Source organism: Corvus moneduloides, chromosome 15, assembly GCF_009650955.1.
Source record: "Corvus moneduloides isolate bCorMon1 chromosome 15, bCorMon1.pri, whole genome shotgun sequence".
Lineage (NCBI taxonomy): Eukaryota > Metazoa > Chordata > Aves > Passeriformes > Corvidae > Corvus > Corvus moneduloides.
This window is the reverse complement of record NC_045490.1, coordinates 16,841,377-16,868,355: the sequence shown is the minus strand read 5'-3', so window position 1 is coordinate 16,868,355 and position 26,979 is coordinate 16,841,377. Positions and strand designations below refer to the sequence as shown.

At 41.8% G+C, this 26,979-nt stretch overlaps 1 protein-coding gene across 4 annotated transcripts in view; it reads right to left on the bottom strand.

Annotated features, from left to right (window-relative positions):
- Positions 1–26,979, bottom strand: part of LOC116451295 (protocadherin alpha-C1-like) — a 92,265-nt gene that overhangs the window by 17,226 nt on the left and 48,060 nt on the right. For 3 of the 4 annotated variants that reach the window (XM_032124537.1, XM_032124535.1, XM_032124536.1), the window contains exons 2-3: positions 22,360–22,418; positions 20,137–20,225 (exon numbers count right to left, since the gene is read on the bottom strand). In XM_032124537.1, the coding sequence (XP_031980428.1) occupies positions 20,137–20,225; positions 22,360–22,418 (148 nt within the window). Of the gene's footprint in view, positions 1–16,818; positions 16,833–18,767; positions 18,780–20,136; positions 20,226–22,359; positions 22,419–26,979 lie in introns of those variants that run through there. The other variant, XM_032124538.1, reaches the window with a different exon arrangement.

Here is a 26,979-nt window from a genome sequence, read left to right as displayed (position 1 = left end):
CTCCAGGAGCAGCTGTTCCAGTGCTCTGCCACCTTAACGTAATGAAGTTCTTCCTCGTGTTGAGATGGAAGTTTTCATGGTTTAGCTTATGGCCATTACTCCTTGTCCTGTCGCTGGGCGCCACTGAAAAGAGTCTGGAACCATCCTCTGACACCCCTTGGAGGTAGTTATACGCATTAATGAGATCCCCTCTCAGTCTTCCTTTCTCCAGACTAAACAGGCCCAGCTTCTACAGTCTCTCCTTATAAGAGCAATGCTCCAGACCCCTCATCATCTTTGTGGCCCCCACTGGATCCTCTCCAGTGGCTCCTTGTCTTTCTGTGACTGTGGAGTCATGTCTCAGCTTTGGTGTATGAGTTGGCAACTTTTCACTGCAAAGGTGTGAGACCAGAATGTGTCAGAAGGAGCACAAAGTCAAAAATGCTTCATCCTCAGACTGTGCAACCTGACAGTTCCATAAAAGGGGATTTTTTCAGCTACTTTAATATTTTTCCCTCACCATAAAGGGAAGGGGGGGGTGGGGGGGAGAACCAACTTCTGCAGCAAAATGCCAGTTGCCTGGACAGCAGCAAGAGCTGCCATTCATTAATCTTGATAACACCTTGCCCAACTAAGCACTAGGTGTAAATGGCTGCATTCCTTAAATTGCTTCATATGCTCTCTATGATCCACAACTGCAGCACCAAACATCACTTAAATGCGTTCCCTTTACACCAGACTGGAAGAAGAAATAGCTTGGGGTCGCCAGTGGAAACACAGACCATGACAACAAGGAGAAAAAAGCTCTATTTATATCGCTTCCTGCTGACACATGGAATAGCACACACTTCATTCAAGCATGCACGCAGCTGCTCAGTGGCTGGAATTTCTGCAGCAGCTTCAAGGCTCGAGGAAGCGCAGTCAAAGCAGATATACTCTGCACCGAGGAGGAAAGACAGCAAAAGGATGCTTTGAAATGCTCTGGTTGATCTAGTTCATTCTACTCACCAGGGAGGCACACAATTTGATATTCAAAAACATGTGTGCATATTTCCTGAAACTAGCACGAATATTTAATAGCTCTTCTTGCAAAAAACAGGATAATCATGCCTGCAGATCTTCCACAAGCAGCTATGGACCATTTTTGCCTCAGCAATCATCCAATTTGCATCTCTAGTGAAACAACTCAGTGAAGAGGCAAACAGATTTTTATCTCTGTGCTTGAGCAGATCTGCCAGTTGCTTAAAGCTTAAAGTGTCAATCTTCAGGCAGGGACAATACCTGGAGACAGGACAAATATTTAGGCTCAATATCAAATACCAGAGAGAGACTCTTCATCAGGAACTGTAGTCACAGGACAAGGGGGAATGGATTCAAACTGAAATAGGGGAAATTTAGGTTACAGGAGAAATTCTTTCCTGTGAGGGTGGGCAGGCCCTGGCACAGGGTGCCCAGAGAAGCTGTGGTTGCCCCTGGATCCCTGGAAATGTCCAAGGCCAGGTTGGATGGGGCCTGGAGCAATCTGGGCTAGTGGAAGGTGTCCCTGCCCATGGCAGGGGAGGTGAAACAAGATGATCTTTAAGGTCCCTTCCAACCCAAACCATTCTGTGACTCTATGATTCTACTGAAATGAGCCATGCAGCTTTTAGTACCTGAGGGAATCAATTACACAAAAATTAATTATGATGGCTTTACTCTCTTTTCTTGCAGTGGTCAGAGCTTTCCCTCGGCACATATTTTTTAGAGATACAAACAAAACTTAAAAAAGAAGTGAGAGGGAAAGCCAACAATATGACAACAAAACAACTGTTTGCAATGACTGAAAATATTGTGTTAATTGCTCAGCTGCTCTCTTCAGGGCCTCAGACTTTCACCAAAATATACCAAGTGGGGTGGCTTCACCATTACTGAAGAAGTTCAGATAAACTCATAAATCCACAGACACAGTAGGAATCTTCTGTTTCTCCTTCCACCCAAAGTCTCCTGTTTGCACAAATATGTCTGCAACTGCACCCAGACCTGCAGAGCTTTCTTAAGGCAAAACCCACTCTTCCCCCTCTATAAATAACTCAGGAATCAGTTCATACTCCTCCCAAATATCCTTCCCACTCCTGCCCACAGCTTTGATTTCATGCTTGTCTTCAGAAGCCAGAGTGAATCACCCATTTCCTGCCTCCTAATCCTCACTCTATCACAAGCCTCTCTGCAGGTTTTCTGCTGCTCTTCCAGGTAATTCTGCTTTGGGTTCAATAAGAAAAGCTGCATTAAGATAGAAAAATGCTGAGCAGGTGGCACTACCATAGACTAACAGAAGAGAAAGGAATCAAGCTTGTTCCCTCGTGGCTGCTGTATTTTAAACACAATTAAATAATGAAAGAGCATAAATTGCAGCCTGGATTTTCTCACTTAGTTTTTTCTACCCATGTGGGGTAGCGAACTCCACGTGGGATTTTTGTGTCTCCAGTCTTTGCAATGTGGAATCATGTCATACCCATTCAACCTTGACAGGTCACTTCATCAAAGTATCAGTAGTTTTGTGAGAATCTCAGGTTTCATGTGGGAATAAAGAAACCCCAAACCTTAAAAAAAAGAGTTTCGGCTGTTAATGCACTGGAAAACAAACAAAAGGAAGTCACTTGAGACTTAAGTTTTGAGTGTTTGGAAGTGGCGGCATAGGACTGACCCAATACAATTTCATGGTCTGTTTATCCATCCTGTTCTCTACACCATCATGCATTTCATAACAGGTGCTTTCCCTTACCCAGGCATCTGTGACAAACAGAACATGCTGCAGAGAAAGCAACTGCCTTCATAAATCTAATTCCAGTCAATGAAGAGTTCACTTCTGAGAATCACAGAACTGCGTAATCAATAATCATGGTCTGCAAGATAGAAAAATATCTTCTGATGGCTTCCTTCAAAGCTATGCACTGGATTCTGGATTCTTTTTCAGTATTCCAGGATTGTGCAGCTTCCCTAAAGGCTGTGTGGACCAACACTGGTATCCTGCATAACTGTATCTGGCACTTGACCTGAATATGTTTCTCCCGATTAGGCAGTGACATTCTTATCTGGAAACTCTGTTTGTATGTTCAAATTGTTGTCTCAGCATAAAGGTGTACTGGAGTTATTCTGAAAACCCAAATGTGTGACACTGTCTGTATTTCAAGAACTTTAGTTATTAGCATGATTTGGAAGCTTTCACTCCCAGATCCCAGAATCTGCTGCACCTTATTCCTCCCAGCACACGTGTTATGAAGTGATGAGTCTCTGTCAAGTGGTGATGCCAAACTCAGCAGAGAAACAAAGACTTATTAACACCTAAATAAGAATTAGCCAGGGGCTGCTAGCCTGGATTCTTCCAGGTCACAGATAAAGCAGGTCTGCAAAGGAGGTAGAATTTCTGCCCAGCACCTCTTCTCTGCAGCAAACAGGAGACCTCACTGCCAGGTGCAACAATTTGTTCCCATTCACAAATACTAAATTGACCTCAGCATCCAAATATTGCACTTGCCTTAATTCATGGTGTATATTTGTCATATTTGCCATGAGAATTGCACCGTCTCAGATCACATCTTCTGTATGGAAAAAACCCCGCAACAGCTGCCACTTTGCAGATCAAATAAAGGGCACTCAAACCAAAATCATTTCTTGTCTCCTCAGTTCCCCTGGGAAAGTAGGACTTTGTATCCAGACCAGAAAGCCTAAAACTCAGCATATGGCAGAGCAGAAAGCAAGCTCTGCTGCACAAGAACGTTTATTTGCCAGTTCAAGAGTAATACACTGAGTATCTGAGCTGACCTTAACTATTAATCTAACACAGGATGTGAATAGTTGTGCTTCCAAAAGTCACAAAATGTCCACAAAAATGAATATGGCAGAATTAACACAGCTCCACTTTTTACCGCTAATTACTCTGAAGTGCAAAATGCCCAGTTCTCTCATTTTGTGCATGCTACATGATGGCTGCTAGAGTTTTGAAGGCTCAAAGGCTGCTCCAGCATTACATAATCACAGAATTGAACAAAATCAAGTCTATAATCCCTATGGCTTTAGAAAAAGCTGGGCAAGGGAGGGAAGGAAGAAAAAAATAATCACGACTCTAATGATGTAGAAAAAATAAACAAGAAGTTTAATTTTTTTTAAATTTGATGATCTTTAACTACTGGGCTCTGCACGTGTGGTTGGTAATAATTACTTTTCAAGGATCTGCTCAAGTATAATGCTCTGCACAGCTCAAATGAAAGGTTATTGCCATGAACTCAAAATGGTAGAGCAAATATTTAATTACTGTTTTCTCCAATTCCCAGGCTATATCTTAACAGCAGAGTCCAATACAATCTCGTCCACTTTTGGCAGAATCCATCAGCATCTTTCCTAAATCCCAAGCAGTAGTATCAAAGACTGATTAAAGGTTTGGAAAAAAAATAAATTCTGTGGCTTTCTGGGCACTGTGTATCACTTGGGAAAGATATCAGCTAGGTTGGGTGATTGAGCTAAAAATAAGATTTTAAAAGACACAGATAATTGGGGTCTCCAATTAAGAGTCTCCTCAGAATTTTAGTTTTTTAACACGAGCAGGTGCTGGTGGGAGGATGACTGGTCAGCCCACGTAAGGAGAGAACAATCACTTGAGCAGCCTCACTTTCCACGGAAAGTACTAGATAAACATTCATGGAAGATTCTCCCTCATTTCCAGGCCTCTGGTTGCCTACATACCCCCTTTCTAGTGTATGATATGAGGATTTTTCTCTAGGCTTGCTGCCTTTCCCAGTAAATGGTAATTCAGTGCCACTGGCTGCCATTCAGATGTCTTGGAGTTCCTCTATTGTCTGCATATACCAATAAATTTTTTTTCAAGCCCTAATGCCCTTGAGCACTTACTCCCAGAAATGCCTCCCAAAAGCTGAGGCAAAACCAGACAGCTCGTTCTGTCTGACAGAACAGAGTTCTGGCACCTCAGTCAGGAAATACTGCCTTGGGCTGGACACTTGGTCCTCAGACGGTGGAAATAGCTGACATTGTCATCAATGGGGTGCCAATAATGATTCTCAGCTTACCCACAAGTTTTTAAATAATTATTTAGTTGTGGATTTGCTTTTCTAATTGTAACGAAGATACCAATTTCCTTTCTTCACACACTCTGTTCTTTCTACAGTGGTGCCACTGCATCTGACGGCCACTGCATTTTAGTAGTTTCATGAATGGTGGACTCTGTTCTGACTTCAGCTTGGTTTAAGAAACGTATCATTAGAGGGAATGGAAGGGGAGGAAGAACACAAATGAGTTCTCCCTTCTCTCTTGTGAATATGTTCAGGCAACACTGCAGCCACATGCAAGAGTGACTCTGCCTACTATGATGAATTCCAAGTAATTCTCATGGTTAGTGGGTTTCTTGCCAGCAGCCTGCAACTGCCCACCAGCCACTAAACGTTAATACAATGTTCGGTCACGTTCTCCAATCTAGTATTGCTGCTTATCAGCACTGCTGATTATATTGCAGCTGGCAGCACAATCCATCTGAAATGGAATTGGTCATTGATCAGACTGCCCAGACAGCAGCTGAATGCCTGGCAGCTCTTTGTGGTGAGGATATCTACTGAGGCTGTCTGGGTCTGCAAAATCATGCCATAGGTGTGATCTTCATCCTATGTTTCCACATTACCAGGTGGATTCTTCTACCTGGTTTGTTTAAGACTGGATGGCTGCTGTATCCAGACTTTGAGTAAATCTTCTTCCATACTCAGTATCACTGCTGGTCTTTCCCAGCAAAGGACAAAGGTCTTAAGTGAGAAGTCATGGGTCTGGGTATTTTCACTTCCAGCTGCAAAACAGCATCTCCAGGAGGGATGATAAGACTACTTGAATAATAGTGAAAAAGGGACTTAGTGAACATAGTTCAGCTGATCCTTAACTACCTGCTCAAGGAAATGACAAACTGAGTGTAACACATCACTTCTCTCCACCAGAATTTGCTTGAGCTCACAAGTTTGTGTGACCAACTATCACTGGGATGCTATCATTGAAACCACAGGAGATTGAAGTTCAACCAAAACCTCATCTTCTGGGTTTTTTTCTGATTTTTAGTTTCTCGCTTGTCTAACTTGCTACAGCATAGCTGTAACTCATCTGCATCTCATCTGTAATTTCTAAATTCGATGTATCAAGTGCTGGAGTTCTATATTCCTCAAGCATATTTCTATTCAACATTCTAGTCCATAAATACACTTCAGACACAACATATTTTAGAAGAAATAATTTTTTCAGGGGGTTACTATACTTCTCAAACCCCTTATCAAATGCTTTATTATTCTTAGACATAGTATCTCTTTCATTGTTTGCATTTTTCTTACTCAAATAATGCAGGTCCTTATCTTTCTTTGCTTTTCATTATCTGTTCTGATCAACACTACAACAAGATCAGTTCTTGTTTCCCCTTTCTGCCTTGTTTTCACAAGTCTGATTCTCTACAAGTACAACAGACCTTTGTTCTGAACATGCAGTTCCACGCATTGTCTGTGGTATCCCTAACCCCTTTTGTGCCAGTATGAGTTCTCAGCAGCAGCTAATTGAGTTGAAAATCGAGCCTACACAAGCCTCTTCAGGCAGAGCAGTTCCCTGAACCAGCTAATTCTATAGTCAGGGGAAAAGCAACGCTGATTTGATAGAGGACTGGAATATATGGCAAGAACTAAAAGAAAAGCAGAACAAAAAATCCCAAGATTTCATACAATAGCCTGGATTAGAAGGGACCTTAAACCTCATCTCATTCCAAACCCATGCCATGGGCAGGGACACCTTCCACTACCCCAGGTTGCTCCAAGCCTCGTCCAACCTGGCCTTGAACACTTCCAGGAAGAGACCTAGACAGGTAGAAACTGATAGGGAACTACATAAAGCCATTCTTTTAGTACACATAACCCCCCTGAAATGCATCCAAGCTCTTCCTAAAGTTGAAACACAGCTCTTTCTAAAAAGTAAAATTACTTGCAGGTAGGACTACAGACATCGGGACAGAAATCAGCTTCCTAATGTTTTCTTCAAACTGGTTTGTGCAGCTTCTCTCCATCCTCCACCAAGGAAGGAAAAAAAAAAAAGAGGAAGAGCAGCAAAATTCTGTCATGCTCATGACATCTGTGCGTTACAGACTAGGGATTTTTATTTTGGTTTCCTAGCAACTCTGAAGGCCAATTCAGCAGTGATTTTATACTGAGCACCAGTTACAGGGTTGCTTCAGCTCCTCTCAGAGCGAGCCTTCAGAACCTTTAACTGCCTCCTCCTCTTCTTTAATGCACAAGTGCAATCTTAGGCTGACTGGTAAATTAGTAACACCTACGTTTTATTTTACCTACATTCCATCCTCTGATGATTTTTTATTCCACATGGAAAAATGATGAAGAGCTCTTAAACTAGTACTTAATCAAATTAGTCAGGGGAAATGAACAAATGGAAAGGAGGATCTGCAGATTACAATGGAGCTATCATCAAAGGAGATCAAAGCCAGAGCTGACCTCACATCGTAGCTATGAAGGAGCCAGACACAGTTTCTGCAATGTCTGTTACAAATTCTTGCCATCTGTGAATGGTAAAAGGAGAAAACCCAGGCAAGAATAACGAGGTTAACTGTAGACCTTGATGAGCACTAAGCTTTTAAAATTATATTTGACATATAATTTCAAGATTCATAAAAATGCACCAAGAAGTAAACACTCGGAGCATCAGTATTTATGGCTGGGAATATCTTTTCCACTGAGACCAGCTACAAAGCTGGCAGAAATGCTCCGAGCTTTCCATCACACTGTCTAGCCAACATGCCTCAGAGAAGATCAGAAGTTGACCTGCATGGATTTAGTCTGCACAACCCACTGGCCTCCCTGCTAGGGCTGCCAATTAGTTTCAGCTGTGACAGTGTTTTCTCCGACGTGGCAAATTGCCAGTGGGGAACTGGATTAAGATCACCAAATTACCTTGCCTGTCAGCCCAGAAGTAAGCAGCTCTCTTTGCCATTTACAGGTCTCCTGGCTAGGTCCAGGTGCAGTTTGAAAGCCTGTACACCAGGATGGATGTACTGATTTACAGTGTGGAACAACAGAAATATGCTTTGTTCTGTCTCCAGACTTCACTGCTGAAAATAGTTTTACTGTCTAACTGCACCTGCACTCTTCAGAGGGGAAAAGGCAGGGACCCAGAGCAGTCACCAGCACGTGTGGTCCTTGTGAAACTGCCACCTTTCTTGCCCCACAGAAAATCAGTTCAATTAAAAGCAAAAGGCGATGTTCCTCACGGTGCTTTATTTCCCCTAACTGAAGTCTGGGCATAAATGAAGCAGATAATCTGACACTAATGTTATTAATTTATTTTAATTCTTTGGTTTCCAGCTACGCATGTGGGAGACCCTGCTACCTACTTAGCATAAATTTGCAGCAAGATAATAATCTACTGAGAACAGGTAATTTTCACCATGAAGAGATGACATTATGCATGGTAACTAGAGAGAACAAATCACCTGGAAACCGAATCAGCAGGCTGGTGCTGGCCTACTCCTCTTGCTGATAGTCTATACATGATGCAGTCACAGGTTTTTTTGAGAGAATTTATCCTCTACATGTGACTGAAGACATTTGACTCTGGGCATTTGGAAAGGACACTGTAACCATTGGAGCCTGTCTGTTTATATTGTCAGAGAGGACAACAGGAGCAGTTTGAAATGGAATGGTGTGGACAATTCGGCTGCTGTAGTTATTAATTATGACCACTTAACCACCACTATGGGTGTGCAAATTGATTTACCACTAAAATGTCAGTCTCTTGCTCCTGAGAGCACACTGGATCACAAATGCAGCACGAGATGGTGAAAAGCAGAGAGCAGGAGGGAGAAGAATGTACTCCGCGACCGCAAATCCCGAGATGTGTTTAATGTGTAATGTTCCTTGGTAAAGAAAATTCCAGTTTGGATTTCGGTTCTTAAAAGCAAAGTTGTAAGGTCTAGGCAGGGTTTGAAGGAAAATTGGGGGAGGAATTGTTTATTCTGCATTTTTCGGTCTTATGAAAATATTTTCAATATTTATTTTGCCATTTTTCACTCACTGCCTTTGGTCAAAACTTCTTTCATTTTACTGTGTCTTACAACATTCTTCCTTTAAACTCAGCTACCATATTCAAGTGATTATATGGAACAAAAACATCAGACAATTTAATCAAGGGAACTAAAGAAGGCTCATGGCTTTCCTGATTGTTTTTAAGTGTAGTCTGGGTTCTGGATTTTCAAGTGCCTCTCAATGCATTAAAAATCTGCATATGAAAAAACTGCTGATTTTTCTGCATATGAAAAAACTGCTGAAATACGAAATTACTTGAAGATCAGAGTTTGCATCTTGGAAATAACTAGCTGTTTCTTTTTTCAAGGTTTGAATAATTTAGCTAGAATAAGCCCTCCAAAGGACCAGGCACTAAACCAAGGAGGTGGGGTTACAGGATAAGAAGGCATAACCTACCTAAGGCAAAATCCCTTGGCCAGCTCTAGTAACCACAGGGACAAATGCAGAGACGGAAGGGCAGAGGACCTCTCTTGCCCTTAATTGTCTAAGTGAGCCTAAGGAGATTAGCTGCCCAATTAGGTATCTAATTAGTGCCACTCCCAGCCAGGACAGCAGCCTGTTTTCCGTGCGCTTCAGTATTATACACCTGAGGTCTGACCTATAAATGGAGTTTGAACTCCCTTTGCAGCCCCTCAAATCCCACCTCACTCTATGCTGCAGGATAGCACACACACCACAAGAGAGTCTCTGAATCCATTGGCACAGGATTTGTTTGTCAGGAAACAAATCTTGCTTTTTCAAAGACTCCTTTTCAGAACAGCCCAAAAAGAAGTCACATGAGACAGAACTGGGACACAAACAGCAAATCATAGAAGGGCTTGGGGTGGAAGGGACCTTAAAGCTCAGTTAGTCCCAACCCCTGCCACGGGCAGGGACACTTTCCACTATCCCAGGTTCCTCCAAGCCCCTGGCCTTTAACACTTCCAGGGATGGAGCAGCTGCATTTTCTCTGGGCAACCTGTGTCAGTACCTCACCACCCTTCTTATTAAGAAGAAAGAACTTCTTAACATCCAACCTAAACCTACTCTATGTTTGAAGCCAACCCCCCTTGTCCTGTCACTCCACACCCTTATTCTTTTGAAGTGCTTATCCTGTTCCTAGTAACCAACTCAATAAAAATACAAGCAAGTTAATTTTGTCATATTCACACCACTCTCAGTCAGTTCTGTTCTAGCTCCAGTCTCCACAGCTTTGTTGTGGGATGACCTGCTGCTGTTAACTGGTTTGCTCTGGTCACCTCTTTGTATCTGACCCCAGCACTGCATGCTGAGTGGGGACATTCAGGCTGCACCAGGTCTCCCTTGTGTTCTCTGAACCTGTTCTATCTACCTGTGCAAACAGAAGCAGCACACTCTTTTTCTCAGCATAAGCACATAGGAACAGTTTCCACAAGACCACAAAGGGTTTCTGGTGTGGTTTTTTTTGCTTCCTAATCAACCCATTTATTTTGCTAGTTGCGTGTGCATGCTAAGAGGGGATGCTTTTAGGGATGGCTGACTGTAATTATATAAGACAAGAGCAGAGAAGCTGCATTCAGATTCATTTCCTCCACAGCCAGAGCCTTGATTTTCTGAGAATTAAATCCCCATAATGAAGGGGAAGCCTTTGCATGCTGCTATTGCTGTTCTACATCTCTCATTACACCCTCCGAGTGCACACAAGTAATGACCAAATGAGTTCAGGGTTTAGCTCTTGAAGTAAAATCAGCATCTCTAGGTCAATGTTACATAAATAGCCAGAATGTGTGCTGGAAAAACATCCACGTATTGCTTTCTCTGCCTCGTGCAGCCCTGTTCTGGAGTCTCAACAAAACAAGGGGACGGCCAAGAGATCAGAGAGGTTCAAAAGAGAGAAACATCATTATAAGAATCATAGAATGGCTTGGGTTGGAAGGGGCCTTGAAGACCATGTCATTTTAACCTCCCTGCCATCAGCAGGGACACCGTCCACTAGACCAGGTTGCTCCAAGTCCCATCCAGCCTGGCCTTGGACACTGCCAGGGATCCAGGGGCAGCCACAGCTTCTCTGGGCACCCTGTGCCAGGGCCTCCCCACCCTCAAAGGAAAGAATTTCTTCCTAATATCTAATCTAAACCTACTCTGTCATTGTGAAGCAATTCCCCCTTGTCCTGTCACTCCGTGCTCCTGTAAAAAGTCTCTCTCCAATGGCCCAGAGGAACATGAAGCAGCCTCTGCTTGCCTCTTTAAAAAGCAGGGCTTGGGAGCTGCTAAAGGTCTGACTGCACAAGCACAGGGCCTGTAAGCACTGCAGTGAAACAGGAGGGCTGGAACAATAACTGCACCGTGTTCAGGAAGTCCTGACCTAATGGACTCTCCATGGCTCAGCAGGCTGGAACGGAGCTGGGAGGGAGAGCCCCCAAACAGTCTGACAATGCTGTTATTTTTTGCTCAGTGAGAACATTTTGGGCCAGGTAGATGCTGATCAACAGCCCCATAGAGGACTCTGTGATAAGAGTAATTTTAGTTTTGCTGTACTCTGTTTTTCCTCTTTTTAAACCAGGATAATGAACGTGTCCTTTCCCTTGTGTTCCCAGACTTCGTCTGCCCTGCTCATGTCAGTGGCAAGTTCCTTAAGGCAAGGCTTGTCTTTTGCTATTTGTATGGGCTTTGTGTAGCACCATCTGACCTGAGAGGCACTGCCACACTACAACATTAACAACAGACGCTGAAGCAATGCCTGGTTACAAAAATAAACACATGAAAAATATATTTATGACCCTTGTGTACAGCGAAGTGCTGCACACAGGCAGACATCCATTAAGAGAAGATTCAATATCAGAGAGTGGTCTGGACTCCCTCAACCTCTTTTCTGCTTCCATCACTTGCAATATAAATACATTCCAGATCAGAATTTCTTAGGATTACTTAGAAATGTCCTTATTTTATCCATCTGTTCTCTATCAGATAGTAAAATGTATATTGCAAGAGACAACAGGGTTAAAATTCATCTGGGATCATAAATACCATAGGTTGTTTTAACATTTACTTGAGTATATTTTCTTTAAAAAAAAAAATCAAAATAGAATAAAATTAAGCCCACAGCAGTAGAGGAAGAGATAAAAAACAACCCCCAAACCACGCACACAAAAGCGAGGCACAACAGGGAAAAAATAAAGCAGCTGTAACCTCAAGTGGAAACAATTTGATTACCATCAATTCCCTGAAGTACTGACCAGATAAACACTTGTTTAGTTTATAAGTTCTGACAAGATCACAACCCCAGGTAGTACAGTGGCAAGGGAGTGATTTTTCTATTTATTTATTGAAACTGCTGAGAAAATAATAAAGACAGGAATAAAAATCTATGTCTTCTGTGTAGCTGCAAAATATTACCAGTAGGCAGACAAGGCAAACTCACTGGTATTGTTACCAAGATCACAAAGAAACACGTCTAATGCAAAAGACAGTGAAAAAGTTGCTTAGATTTGAAAATCTCACTTTCTTGTACTTATAAAATAATTTCCTACCAGATGTCGAAGAAGTAATCACATCATCTGGCAAATGTTATATTTGCCCCCCCCCCTTTTATGTTTTTCTCAGTTATGAGAAGTATTTTTATTTTTTAAGTGCAAATTTAACCTCCATTTTGAGGAAGCAAAAAGATTATTACAGGAAAGGAGGAATTAAGTAGACAAGCAGTTATTGCTATTAAACTTTCTCTTAGTGCCTAAACATAGAAATTATAGCCAGATAAACTGCTTATGTAAAATCTCTTTATCAGTTCTTAAAATGACAAAGTCTGGAGCTGCAGCAGCTTTTGTCCACAGTTTCAGAAGACTTTCTTCATGTTGTTCAGTCACAGAAAACCTCTAGCCTTCTGCCTCCTTTACTCTTACTTCATTCCTGGTTTTAGAAAATTTGCAGGTCCCCAGTGTTATTAACATCTCAGCTGCAGCTATCAGTCCTACCTTTAAGAAACCTTCACTGAAACAATCACCCCATGGGGGGATCAGAAGTTGGACTTCATCTCCAGCTGGGAAAATTCAACAACTGGCTCCAGTCAGGGACAAATGTGGCCCCAATCCAAATGGAAAGATGAACATAGACAGGGTCTGGACTAAATGATGAGATGCACAAATGCATTCTGCATTGCCTGGGCCTAATGAGAAAGGTAAATTCTTCTCACAAATATTTGCAGCAGGTGAAATCAAGAACTGGCCATTGTACATGAAGACATAAACTCTTCCAAGACCATTGCTTTGACAGTCAAAATTAACGCAAAGTCTTATTCAAATACATTAAGTCAAAGAGACCACACAATCTAGAAGTTTCCAGCATTAGCCTTTTCCAAATTCTGATGAGTCCTATCTTTTTTTCCTCACACTGAGCCTTCAAGGACTAAGGTATTACACGCTATTAAATCTCTCATCCATGTCATCTCATTTACTTGGTACACGCTGCTGAAAAGTAATGGACCCCTTGATAAAGATCACAAGCACTATTTCAGGTCAGTCATGAGGGTTTTGCAGCTAAGAGGAAGATAAATTAACAGAAAGTAAATTTAACTTTAGCCAAGTCATGACTGCACTTTCTGTATAATATCATCTATCACCCCCTCCTTTCTTTGCTCACTCAGCTGAACAGAACTCTAAACTAACCTATTAATTTACCCAGTCCCAACTCCAAATATTGAAAGACCAAAGTGCTGGCTCAACCACAGTTTGGATGGGGTGAAGCAGATGAGTTTCTGGTCATAACAGTCATCAGCTTTGATCAGTATATCAAGTTGCATCTGTCATAAAAAAATGTACTTTTGACATGCTCTTTTGAAAAAATCCTTTTGATTTCAAAATGCTTTTCTTCAGTCCAAGTAGCATTTGAAATTCTCAGTCCTCTCCAGCTTCCATCAGGCTGTCAAAATGAGAAGCATTTACCCCTGAAAATTCTTAGTTCAGTATGAAATATTGAAAAGGTGATGTGGGGCCAAGCTGGTGATCTACATTTCAACATTCCTGAAATAACAGTACAGAGGGGAGACAGTGGACAGATGAGCAGGAAGAAACCAAAGTCATTAGATGGAAGGAATAAACAAGAAAATTTAGAAAGAGAGAGAGGTACATACTTGGCAAACCAGATAGGTAACAAGAAAGGAGTGAAAATGGAGCAAACAGAAGTGGAAAGCCAAAAAGCAGGAAGTATGCAGGGAATGTCCTGGGAATGAAGTGTTTTGGGAATAGGGGCAAAACTGAGGACTGTACATCATGTCGAAGGTCTCAGCAACTGGCTGGAATTGACTTGAGAATTCAATGACCAAAATCTAAACATAAAAGAAAGGGATGTAGCCCTATATAACCCTTGCAGATCATTTCTATTTCAGTTTGTGTCGTTGCACTGCATCTACCCAAGTAAGCTGGCATGATTTCTTTCCCCAGACTCCACTGAGCTGATAGATACTGCAGCTTCAAACAATTACTTCAGTGTGCTTAGTGGGGATGATTTTTTCCATGATACAAGAGGCTGTGAACAAAAGCTCTGTGGTACTTTCCTATGTAGTCTTAGGAGCTGCTTAGGACGTTCATTTTGGGTATTTATTAAATCACTGATTTGAAGACTAATTATCATGAGAAACAGAAATAACTAGGCTGTTCTGTATTCCCCCTATTCTGTTCTTTAAAATACTACTCATACTATCACAGTGTTTCTTAGACCACTTGAGGTATGGATTTTAGGGCTGATATTTTGCTTTCTATGTATTTCTGGTTTTGAAGGCTGGAATTATGAAATTCCACAGAAAACTGGTTATTAATTTAAAAAATAGGAAGAGGCTTTAGATATGCACAGCTGCATTTTCTAGCTCCTTCCATTTTAAACAGCTGCAGCATCCTGCAACAAACCAAGAACCCAGTTTTGTATTCTGGGTTGCTAATTAGTTATTATCTTTTATAGCTTTAATCAATGAACTGCTAAAGCTAAGCCAGAGCAGTGTACTCTGCTGTTATTTGTAAATTAACCTTTAACAGTCTCAAAGAAACAGCACTTTCAGCCCCTGAACATTCTTTGCAGTGACTGCTTGATGAGTCTTAATCGCACCCTTTTTCTGTAGATGAGGAAGGTCATTTGAAGAAGGAGAATAGAAACTCACTGACATTTAGGAAGAAATTGTCCTCCACTTACAGCCACAGTGTAAAGCTTTATCACATGAAATATGTCACAACTTAGGTCTCATCATCCTCTGAGTTATTTTCTTAGGCTCTTTAAACCTGATTTTCAGAAGACTAATTCAGGGGCCAAGAGCTTTGTGACAGTGCTGTGGGACCCTGTGAGCTTCTACCATAATGCCTGCCTGATTTCAAGACCAGTGTCTGCTCCAACAGTGAGAGTCAACACTCCCCCAGTACTTTTCATTCCTTCTGTGCTGCTGTTACATGAACTCAAAGATGCAGACAATGTCAAATGGGCATTCCATGAAAAGAACAACTGCGGTGCAGCTTTCTGTCCCACTCATCACTATCTATTACCCAGCCCCAGTGTGCCAATCTTTCTTCCAGTGACCTGTGCTCAGTAGTCACTTAAAAATCGACACTGTGCCATTCCCAATGCTATCTGCCTCCTGCAGACCTTCTGGCATCTCTTCCAATTGTTTCTCTCTACCAGATCCTCTGTGCTCACCTTTCTATGCAAGCTTTTTACTGGTGTCCCCTCTCATGCCCTTAGAGATCTGCTCGGATCTCTCCTTACACTATCATCCTATATCTCATCTGGGCCCTTATCACAGTTTCATTGGGACAAAGTATCTCTTTCAGATACCATATTCTTATTCAGGTTGGATTTACTTGCTTGACATCCAAAGTAGTCTGTGAAACAGAGAATTGGGATTGCCACAACTAACAGTGGACAATTATAATGATTTCTTTCCCTATCAAGGCATTCTTGGACATTTTTCTTAAAATCCACACAAGAACCCCTCTCCTTTCTTCACAGTTTTCCCACAGTCATTCTGTTCACAACACCCTACCCCAAACCAGCAGTACAAAACTCACGAGGAAGACTGACTTTACCTTTCAGGCCATTTTGCTTATTTGACATATTTACAGTTGCCTCACATTTAATTTTCAGAATTCATCACTTATTCTGCATCTCATGCCCCATCAATGGAGCTTGCCTGCATTCCAGGTGATTGCAGCAGGAACCATCCTCTGAGAACAATACAAATATTCCAGAGAAACTGTAGTTCCCAGCATAAACCCAAGTCTAGGGGTAAGTGGGCAAGGAACACCCCTAGCTAGCATGGCACATGTGAGAAGGTCACAGTTAGGCAGGAAGTAAGGAACAGCAGGAAAAACTGAATAAAACCAGGAAAAGCTGTGAGACACACAAATTTCAGAGGAAAAACACTGAATTAGTCCGATTTGGGGTGATGGGAGGCAAAGAGCTTTGTATAAAGGGACCTTATAAATCATCTTGTTTCACACCCTTGCCATGGGACACCTTCCACTAGCCCAGGTTGCTCCAAGCCCCATACAAACTGGCCTTGAACACTCCCAGAGATGAGACAGCCAGAGATTCTCTGGGCACCCTGTGCCAGGGCCTCACCACCCTCACAGGGAAAAATTTCTTTCTGCAGTGCTCCCAACCAGTCCATGATGGGCTGTCTGGTGTCCTCGCATCCTTGGGAGAGCCCAGTCAGTGCAGGCAGGCTCTGTTAAAATAATTGCACTGCATCCAACTCTGGGGCCCCAGCACAGGAAGGACAATGATCTGTTGGAGCTTTAAAAAACAGGGTTATCACCTCTCCTCCCCAGCTAATTCCCTGAGAAAAGGAAAAGAAATAGCAGATATATTTAGAAGAATGTTACCACTGCAAAAGCAGAAGTACAAAATTACTGTATTTTAGGATGGCATTTGCCTAGGCAATCTTAATTCAGTCCCTTGTGCATATTTGTAAAGGTAGACACTGAAATCCTAATTTCCTGAAAGTCTGTGGGCTACCTGACATGGACTTCAGAGATGCCAGTATTTCACCCATAGCTTCGCCTACACACTGACAAATTTCAGATGCTGATTTTAGCATGAGATCCTTTCATCTTTTACAGAACTGTCTGAATGGAAGTATTTTATTTTCCCCTCTCTACAAATGGTGTGTGGCCCAGTGTCTTATTTACTGCACACACATAAAGTCTACGTTGAATACAGGATTTGAAATTTCTCATGACTGTTTTTCATCACAAATCCTTATTGTTCTCCTGGGTCTTACTTGTGCTATGAAACCATCTTTAGACTGTTTTTGTGAAGCATTTGCATTACACCAGTTCTGTTTTGTAGATTGGAACCAGCAGCACAGAGAAATACACGCAGATTTGTCTAATGCCTACTAACTCTAAGCTCTGCATTATTCATAAGTCTGATTTATTCAGAAATCTTCAGTGTTTTATGTCTAGAGCAAAATTTCTGTTCATCCTAGTTTCTGTTATGAGCTCTCGCCATTTTTGCCAATCAAGCTCCTTTTATTCTGAGTTAGTGATCAAAAAAACAGAGTTAACTCAGATTAGTGGTCATCCAAAGTCTGATAGAATTGTCAAAACTGTCAAAGGACATAGAGCAGGAACCAGAAATCTGTCTTCATTCCCTGAACTCACTATACAGCATGTGGGGGACTAATAGCACACCCCAGAGAGCTAAACTCAAAGCCAGAGGGAGTTTGAACCTTCCTGTCCCACCTCACCTGGAAGTTTCCCAACTGCAAACCTAAAATCTGTTGGACTGGTGCCTAAGAAGGTGCAAACACAATTAAAAACTGCCAGATCCAAATTCACTGTCCTTTGTATGGATGAAATATTAATAAAGTCAACAGGAATGCTGTCAGTCAAATAAGGACCAGGTTTTGCTTGGGCAACCCATATGTGCTGAAAAACAGGTCATGATGTTCAAGTTCAGCTATATATTAGGAACTAAGGATTTACAGATTTAACACTTGACTTGTTATTACAGGTCTTGAACCTAATAACAAAAAAAGAAAGAACCACTGGAAGAGAGATCTGTGGGAAACTATAGGCAAGATTCTAAATCAGTGGTAGTAATTTGCTAAGTATGTGATGTGCTGAGGCTACCAAAGCTAATTAATCCTGACGTTTCTCCATTAAACACCTGTTTGCTATTAAGGATCAGGGATATCTACAGCTTTTGGGTACAAAGAGAGGAGAAGAATATTATCTGAAACCCACTACCAAAAAAAAAGTCTAATTAATGTAATATCAGGGTCACTAATCCCTTGGGAGTGGACAAAGACAAAATAATCTTTGTGCAGGGACGCATTCATTGCACAAGTGCCTCACAAGTCACGGAGGGGAGCAGCATTAGAGCCAAGGGTTACTTCTGCTCAAACAAAGAGATGTTCAGGTTCCCCAAGGAAGTCTAAAATGATAAGACCCAAAAAAGAAGAGCAAGAAGGACTCCAGATAATGGAACAGGGCTCTGGAACCCAAATGTCAATGGACCTTCTCGGATGACAGAACCATCCTACCTTTGCCCTTACATTCAGGTGCCTGGAAATTGGCAGTACCAGCAAGCAAACATCTGGGGAATGTTTGTATCCATATTGAACTGGTGTAAGGCAATACACTGAGTGCTCAGTCAAGGATGATTAGTGCAGCTGAAAGCCTGAGGGAACCCCTTGCAAAGGTTAGAGTGTACTTGTGGTGACATTTTCAAATGCAAGCTCAATAGTCACACACCCCTCATATTCTGCAAAGGCTGTGTCTTCCTGCAAAGCCTGCAAGAGAAGGAAGGGCACACAAGCCCCAGGTGATAGCCCAGGGGCCCATTATATACTAAATTAATTTTCAAATCTGTTTCTGCAAACAGCCCTTCTCCAACACAAGTGCAGGTTTTGCTGGGCACCATTAATTTGTGGATGTTGTAACTGTGATTGCAAATCCTCGAGTTGTTCCTCAGCCCCTTATTCAGGTGAAATTCCCCTTTAAGTAAAAAGAAAAGTATGCACCAAAAAGATTAAACAAAGCAACTATCATATTTTTCTCCTAGAGACCCCACTTCCCAGCATTTGAGCTGCCTCTGTGATATGAGCATCACTCCTCATTTGAATTCCTGACTGGCAGTGCTCACAGAGCTGCCATCCAGGGCTCTTCACCCTACATAGGGCATCCACTGAGTTTACAGTTTAGTTTGGACACAGCTGAAAACAGTGACTGACTGCTCCTCTATGTCTCTACACTGTTCCTGCTCCAAAATCAAAAGTGAGAATATTTTTTTTGTCTGTACTGCAAAACATCCAGGTGATTTTTTTTCTAAACTCCATGAGAACCCTCTGTCAATTCTTATTGACTGCTGTGAAGTCATCAGTCAGTGACAGAGTAAATAAAGCTGCATTCTAAACCATGCTTTTAGTAATTTATTTTGACAAATAAATAACGTTTTAGTTTCCATCATCGTGTATTAGTGAATGAAAACAGCTAGCAAAAAAATTAGGTCTGATTTCACCACAGGAAAGTAAAATGAGAAGAGACATTCAAAGAGATTTACTGGCTTTGTAAAAATAACAAAAGGAAAACTGATAAGCTCCTAGCCCAGTTTTACTGCTCTTTTGAAATGGAGGGCAAATCAGCTCTGGAATACACACACCTGAATACACACATCAGAACTGAACCATTATTCCATCATTCCATTACACAAACCAGTAACCTCCAAAAGCAGGGTGAAAGCTGGGATCAGGGACTCTTATCTCCAGTGCTCATCTGAGACTGAGTAAAGAAAAAGATGGATTTTATGCTTTGTTGTTCCACTCTATTTAGATTCCACAGATTAATTTACAAGAACTTTATATCCAGATCACAGAATATTCGGAGTTGGAAGGGATCCACAAGGATCATCAAGTCCAAGTCCTAAGTGAATGGCTCCTATCTCATACAGGGATTGAGCCCACAGCCTTGGGGTTATTAGCACCATGCTCTGACCAGCTGAGCTCACCTGAGGGTCTTCACTCAGAGATATCAAACAGAGGAAAAATTAACTAGAAGCATTAGGAGGTCTACTGCAGTTAACATTAGTTCTTCACAAATATTCTGGATTTTCACATCCTTACCTGCTGTAGCACTGGAGACTGTTGGCCACTGCTGATCAGGCCCTGCTGGTCCTCCACGCAGGACTCCTGCCTCCTCCATATGCACAGCACTGGATAAGCAAATATCACAGTTGGATTATACAGTTCCCTTCTGCCCTGGACTTCACAGCATTTCCCTTTCCTGCCACTCTTCAAAGTTCACAACTATTTATCACTGTGCAGCTACTCCTACAGTATTACATGATGTTAGCAGCACGAGAACCAGCTGTTTTGACTTGCAAAAAATACCTTTGATTATTTACTAAAACACAGTTGTGGAGTAACTTATAAAACAAACACCTGCAGGACACTTTCCTCTCATTGACTGGGAGTCACTAACAAGGAAGTGACACATCTTTGCTATTAGGCAAATGATTAAAAAGTTGGTGGAGTTAGTTCTGATCTTCTGTCATTGTGCCATTTTAACAGATCCCACCTTCCTGGGTCACTGCACGTTTCTCGTGAGCAATTCAGGAAGAGAAATACATTTTCTCAAATGCAAAATCTAACACAGCAAATTTTACAGTGTCACATCACGAGCACTGGGCGTTGAAAGCACCAATTTGCACCTTACATGGAAGGAAAAGAAAAAATCTGCTATTTTTAATGCAAAACTAAGCATTATACTTATATGCAGTTCCTTAAGAGAAACAGGATTCTGTGACTGTGTCCCTGTCTCTGCTTATTGGCTTTGCACTCCCTTTCACACTTCCAGCTGAACTCAAGGGGCCGTTTCATCCAAATGTGGCAGACATCAAGGGTACCAAATTTCTACAAGTTTTATGAAAAATCAGCATTTTATGAAAACCATCAGCTGGGCAGGGCACACAGGCTCAGAACCTGAGGTTTCAGGTAAGGACAGGGGCTGCTGATATGAGAGAGCAGAGGAACATCTACAATCTCCCAGAAAGGCCCCATTAGTCTTGTGGGATGAATGGTTTTAAATAAGCTCTTACTTTTCATTAATTGTTCAAGCAGCTTCAGACAAGATCTTGAACTTTGTATAGAAAGGAATGTGGATCCCCAAGAGCATGCCTGACTCAGGACCAGCAGATAAGGTGCTCAGGTAGGCAGAATTCCTTCTTCAGGATCCTGCTCCCCAGACTGTTCATTGATTTTGCAGTTATGGATTACAGAAAAAATTGAAAGTCACAGCAGGAATATAAAAGAAAGAAAACAGCTTGCCCAGTAGGCCACAAAGTCAAGCTTGCTCTGTCTTCCTTTGCTTTTGGTCCTTGAGGTTTAGATTCCTTTTCATACAGCATCTCAAAGTCAGTTGGGAGTCACTCTGTGTCCTCACCCACATGAAGCACAGTGTGACTCTGAATTTAGGACTTGATTCTTATAAAAACCCTTCTGCCCTGTGGATAATGGACAAAGGCACAGTACCACTGCACCAACAATTCTGAGGAATTCATACCACCCTCACTTTGTGATGCCACTAAGAATGACTGCAGCCTTATGACTGCATCCAAACCTGTATGGGAATCTTACTAATCACATCAGATTGCAACTGAATTTAGAACCAGTTTTGTAGTCTGCTTAGGGAGAGCAAAAATACTGTTTGATTTAGGCTCTACAGAAACAATTTTAGTATAATTCTCTTTTTCCAAGTGTACTGAGTAGAAAATGATAGCAGACTGCTTGCGATATAAGGCAGCAGATTTTCAAAGATGTCTAAAGAGATTTGGACAAAACCCCCACTTTTCCTTCTTTGAAAATTCATCTCATATCTTCAAGAAGTCCTTTCAACTGTATTAATCTTCTTGATTGCACCATGTGGTTAATAAACCTGCTGCAGGAGCAGCTACTTTTATGGTAATGAGAAACAAGAAGATGGAAATGCAGACTGACTATTGAAACATCAGCACTGATGATTACAGGGAGCTTTAAAATGAACAAAAAGTATATAATGACAATTAAATGATTCAATAATTGGAACAATTATGCCTTGACAGTCAACAGATACAAAAGCAGAAGGTAAAAAGAGAGAACAGCACAGCTCTACAGGAGCACAATAACAGCCTAAGATGCAAGTCAGACTGAATCTGTAGCATGTGGAGATTGGAAGTGACAGCAGCAGAACTCAGGTGCTTTCCATCTAAGCATAGATATCATCAATCTAGGGCATCAGAAGAAACTCTGTCCTTTTCACAGAGGAACAAAACACAGAATTCCCCTTCTCCGGAGAAACACCACACATACCTTTGCATTCCTGCCCTCAGGGACGCAGAGTAGCGCCAGTCCGGATTGGGGTGTTTTGGCTGTAGAAACATAAGCCCAGGACAATGCTGTTAGTGTCAGTAAAACACGCTAAAAATCATATGCATTGGCTAATTTTGTCAGAAAAGCCTATATGGATATACCCAATTTTTGTGAATTGCCAAATCTTTCTACAAATCTAAAGAAACTTTCAAATGGGCACACAGGGAGTGTCTCTGTAATAAACTTGTCTGCATGCCAAGGCCTTTGGCTAGAGATGATCTCTGTGGAACATTTAATGCTGCAAACTGGTGGAAAGTTATCTCACACATTTATCAACATTTTGGGCATAGGATGAAAAACCAACATCATAAATCCAGAAGTACATTGTTTGTTTACCTGATAAGGTGAGAAAACGGGAACTTCTGCACTGAATAGTAAAAATGTAGCTCCCTGTGAGGGGGACATGTGGGGCAGCGAGGTTTCTGCTGGAATTCAGTGTACTGCAGAGGACTGCAATGGATGGTATCAGATTTGCAGACTGCAGCAAGTCTTTTATTAAGGACAGACATGTTCATAATACCAAAACCTATTAGATTTTCCATATTCATGAGAGGGCATAAGAGGTAGAAGGGGAAAACAGCCAGCAATACCCTCTGACCAACAAACCTCAGCATATGCTGATGTGCTGCAGCATGACTTGCGAAATAAGGAGATAATTAAGAAATCCTCTGTTGATCAAAAATTGCTCCAGAAAATAGTTTTTGCATTGTCAGGGGATCGTCACTATAATTTTCAACTACAGCCAAGCTCAGGTCCCTTAAAATTAAGCCCTAAGGACATACCAAGGTTATTTCTCAAGGTACTAGAAACATTATTCTGGAGGTGATAGTGTAGTGAGTGCTTAAGTTCAGGCACTGGAATTCACAGACAGAACTTATGTCCAAAAACATAATGGACTACATTCATTCCTGATGTGTCTTGCACTGTGCCAAACACACAAATAATAAATGACAGTAATGGTTTAATTCTCTTCAAATTATTGGAGGCAAATCAGAAATGAATTTGACCCCATTACTTGAAAGAGAAAAAGAAAGTGTTGAATGTTCTGAATTATTTAAAGCCAACTCTGTTGTTCCTCTTGAGGTTTGGCGTATGCTTTTCCTTGGATCAATAGGTATTATTCAAACAAAAATGGAGCAATTACAACTTACAGTATTGCTCTATCACCATACTTCTCAGGTCCAGCATCACTCAAGACTGAGATGCTCCTGGATGATGCACACACGAGTATTCTTTAGTCTGAGTTACACAAAAGGGAGGAGGCTGCTATTTGCAACCACACATTAAACATCTGTGCTAGCAATTTCCTTCCCATTTAGCCCCCTATTCTCTGTCATGCTCAGGTTCTGCTGAGTTTAGCAGAAAGTGGTTTGACAAGAAGCCCATTATGCATGGTTCTAGTCTTTTCTGATTAATTCCATTTTGGCCCCAGTCCCAGGGATGTCAAAGCAACTCTAAAGTCAACCACGTAGTAACAGTCAATGAAAGAGGATAGAGAACACACACTGATCAGATCCTCTCCTGAGCTTGCCTTTCTCGAGTATGAAGGGTGCTGACAGCAGAAGATTTGGCTTTTCTTCTGCTGGGGATTTTTTTTATTGCAGGGGAGCTGCTGGACTGGAGGAAAGCCCCTTTGTTCTATTTTGCAATTTGAGAGGTGCAGGTAACTAACTTGCACAGGCTTGTAGGCAACATGAGGAGGAGGAATCTTACCACAGTCCCAGGCAAAACACAGATAAAGTGAGATTACATCAAAGCACTGACAAAGTCTGACACCAATTGGGTAGGAGTGAGAAAAGAGGAAAACGACCACTCACTCACAGTACGTAGATTTTTGGTTTTCGGATGAGAGCTTTCCAACTCTTGGATAGAAGACAAAAACTTACGTTCTGTTTGCAATGGGGCATCAGATCTTAAATGGGTGATGATGTCAGGAGAAACTAATTAATTAGAAATTCATTATTTATTCACTTCATATGCAGGGACCAAGACTCCCCATGTCAATATAAGAGAAATTAGGAGACTGGTATTTTCAAGGGTTACTATCTAGAATCTCTGGCATCTTGTGGCTATTCTCTCTTTGCTATGACTCTTCAGGTAGGGCTGTAGTGCTGTTTCCAGAGGAGCAGAAGAAGCAAGCAGGGAAAAGGATGAGAAAAATATACTCTGGAGGTGGAAAGATCTATTGCCACAGTTGACTGTCAAGGGCTGGGGTTTTTTTTAACTGTGAAAAAAATCAATATCTGTGACTTCCTTTTGAAGTCCTTACAGGAAGAACAAGAGCACAAGGCAGTTGGGCAGCATTCTATCTTTGTGCAGACCTATTTTCACCCAGTTTTACCATGTGCTTGCTGCTTGACTGGGTAGTTTCAGAGCTCAGCAAGAGGCACATTTGTCCCCCACTTGTGTTACCACAGGTTGGTGTTCTGCAACTGACAAAATCAGCGAAATTTCTATTTTGTCAGCATAATTGGCTTCTCCTTTTGTTCTGCTACAGACTGTGGTTCTTTCAGTTTCTCTGGCCATAAGAGGAAAGTCGTTCCAATACATCTCTAAATGAGACTGGACTAGAAAAGCAATAAAGCATGACCAGTAATAGAACTGGAGCACAGTAGAAGCAAACCTATTCAGCAATATCTCTCCCCAGCTCAGATGCACTAGTGTTGCTTCTTAGAAATCCACCAGGAATTCACAGTCCACACACTTGGGTTGGTTTATATCTCTGGCTATGAACAGTCCACCTTCACCAGACCACTCCCTGAAATCTGCCACGCAGCTAAGTGTGTCCCACAGCACTGTGCCAGTACACCATGTGGCCCATCTCAAAGTACAGCTGAGCCCTCAGGCAGTCCCAGGGGACAGGGGGCTGCACAGCAGCTCTCCATGGGCTGTGAAAGCCCCATCGTCTGCTTGGCTGTGAGATGTGCAGCTGTGTCCTAAACCAACACCACCAGGACAAGGTGCAGCTGACCAGGAAGCGTGAGTACAGAGAGGAAGCACAAAGAGGAATACAGGCTCTGAACTGGTCCCGATGCTTCCCAGTTGTACATCCCCACACTCTCACTGTGTCACACAATGCTGATGAAGACAATATTGTTCCTTTTACCTCCCCAGCTCCCAATTCATCACAAGACCCTGTTTCTCACAATCCAGCACATTCTATTAGGTTTAAGGTAATTTCAACTTGCCACTTCCCTCAGAGATTTTTGGAGGTCCTGTAGCAAGTCCAGCAGTCCTGTCAGGAGGTGAAAGAAATCCCACAATCCAGCACAAAAGTAATCAACCATTCCCTGTTTCACCAATTAGCTGCTTTTTCTGATTCAGTTACAGCACACATCACCATAGTGTGAGATGAGTCAAAATCTATCCAGGTGCCTACAGAAGTGGTTGTCACTGCACCAGGTGAACACCTCATGCCACCAGCTTGCTCCTGCTGATTCTTCCAGGCACCAGGGTTTATTCTGCCAACCACATAACCACAACCATTAATGTCACTAGTCATGAATAATGTGAATGTAGAGTTAAAGCAGAGCCATCTTAGGAGCAAGAAAGCTCATGCAAAATGCCACACAGTCGTTTTCAAGTGGGTTAACTGAAGAATCATTTCATTGGTTCAGGAAGAATAAATTTAGTTGAAAATGTATCATTACAAACATTTCCCTCAGCTCTCTTTTTTACCTAATACCTCGACACAGTAAGAACTTGTCCCCGGGAAAGGAGAAATTTCTAATTTTTAAAATATTGTCCTGATCCCATCATCAATGGATCAATGCACACACTAACTTTCACTTCAGTGCTTGCTAGAACAAAACCTGCTTGAAGTAGAGAAGTGTGAATCTAATATTTACAAACAGTTACCAGATGCTGAGACTCCTAAAAACATCCTGCTTCATTCTGATTTCCACACAAATGCACAACAGAATGACATAAGGTATGTTTATCAAATGTATCTGCTTTGAAGCAATAATAAAAGGCTTTTAGAACCTCTGACCGCATAAGGCTCTGCTTATTTTCAAGTGAGACAATGCTGACAGCTGTGAGGAAACAGACTTCTATTCCTGCTTTCCTTCTGAGAATGTTTAGAATTAAGTTGATGTGGAGAACAAACTATTTAAATATGTTTTTATCATTCAATAAATCAAAAAGGAAACTGGAAAAGGTTGTAATTCAAAAGCCCAAATTCTGGGAACGTTCATTTGCATTCCTAACTCTGAGAAAACTGAGGTGAAGGGAACAGACAAGTGTTTCTGTAAAGTACATTTAACAAGTTCCAAGAGAAGGAAAACACCTCTGCTTAATCTTGGATGCAAATTTCTGCTGGCACAGCAGAAGCCTCAAGCCTGAGTGCCCTGAAGCACAGAGCACTGTCCCTGCTCAGCCCAGCAGGTTCAGACACTGCCATTAAACAAAAGAACAAACATTTATAGTTAACCTTTTCAATGTCAGTAGGGCTGGCGAATTTCTTAAAGGCTTAAGTTCTTGCACTGAGATTGTAAGATATTCCACCACTAATACCTTTAAATCCTCTGAGAGAAATCTCTTGGACAGACTGCTACAAGC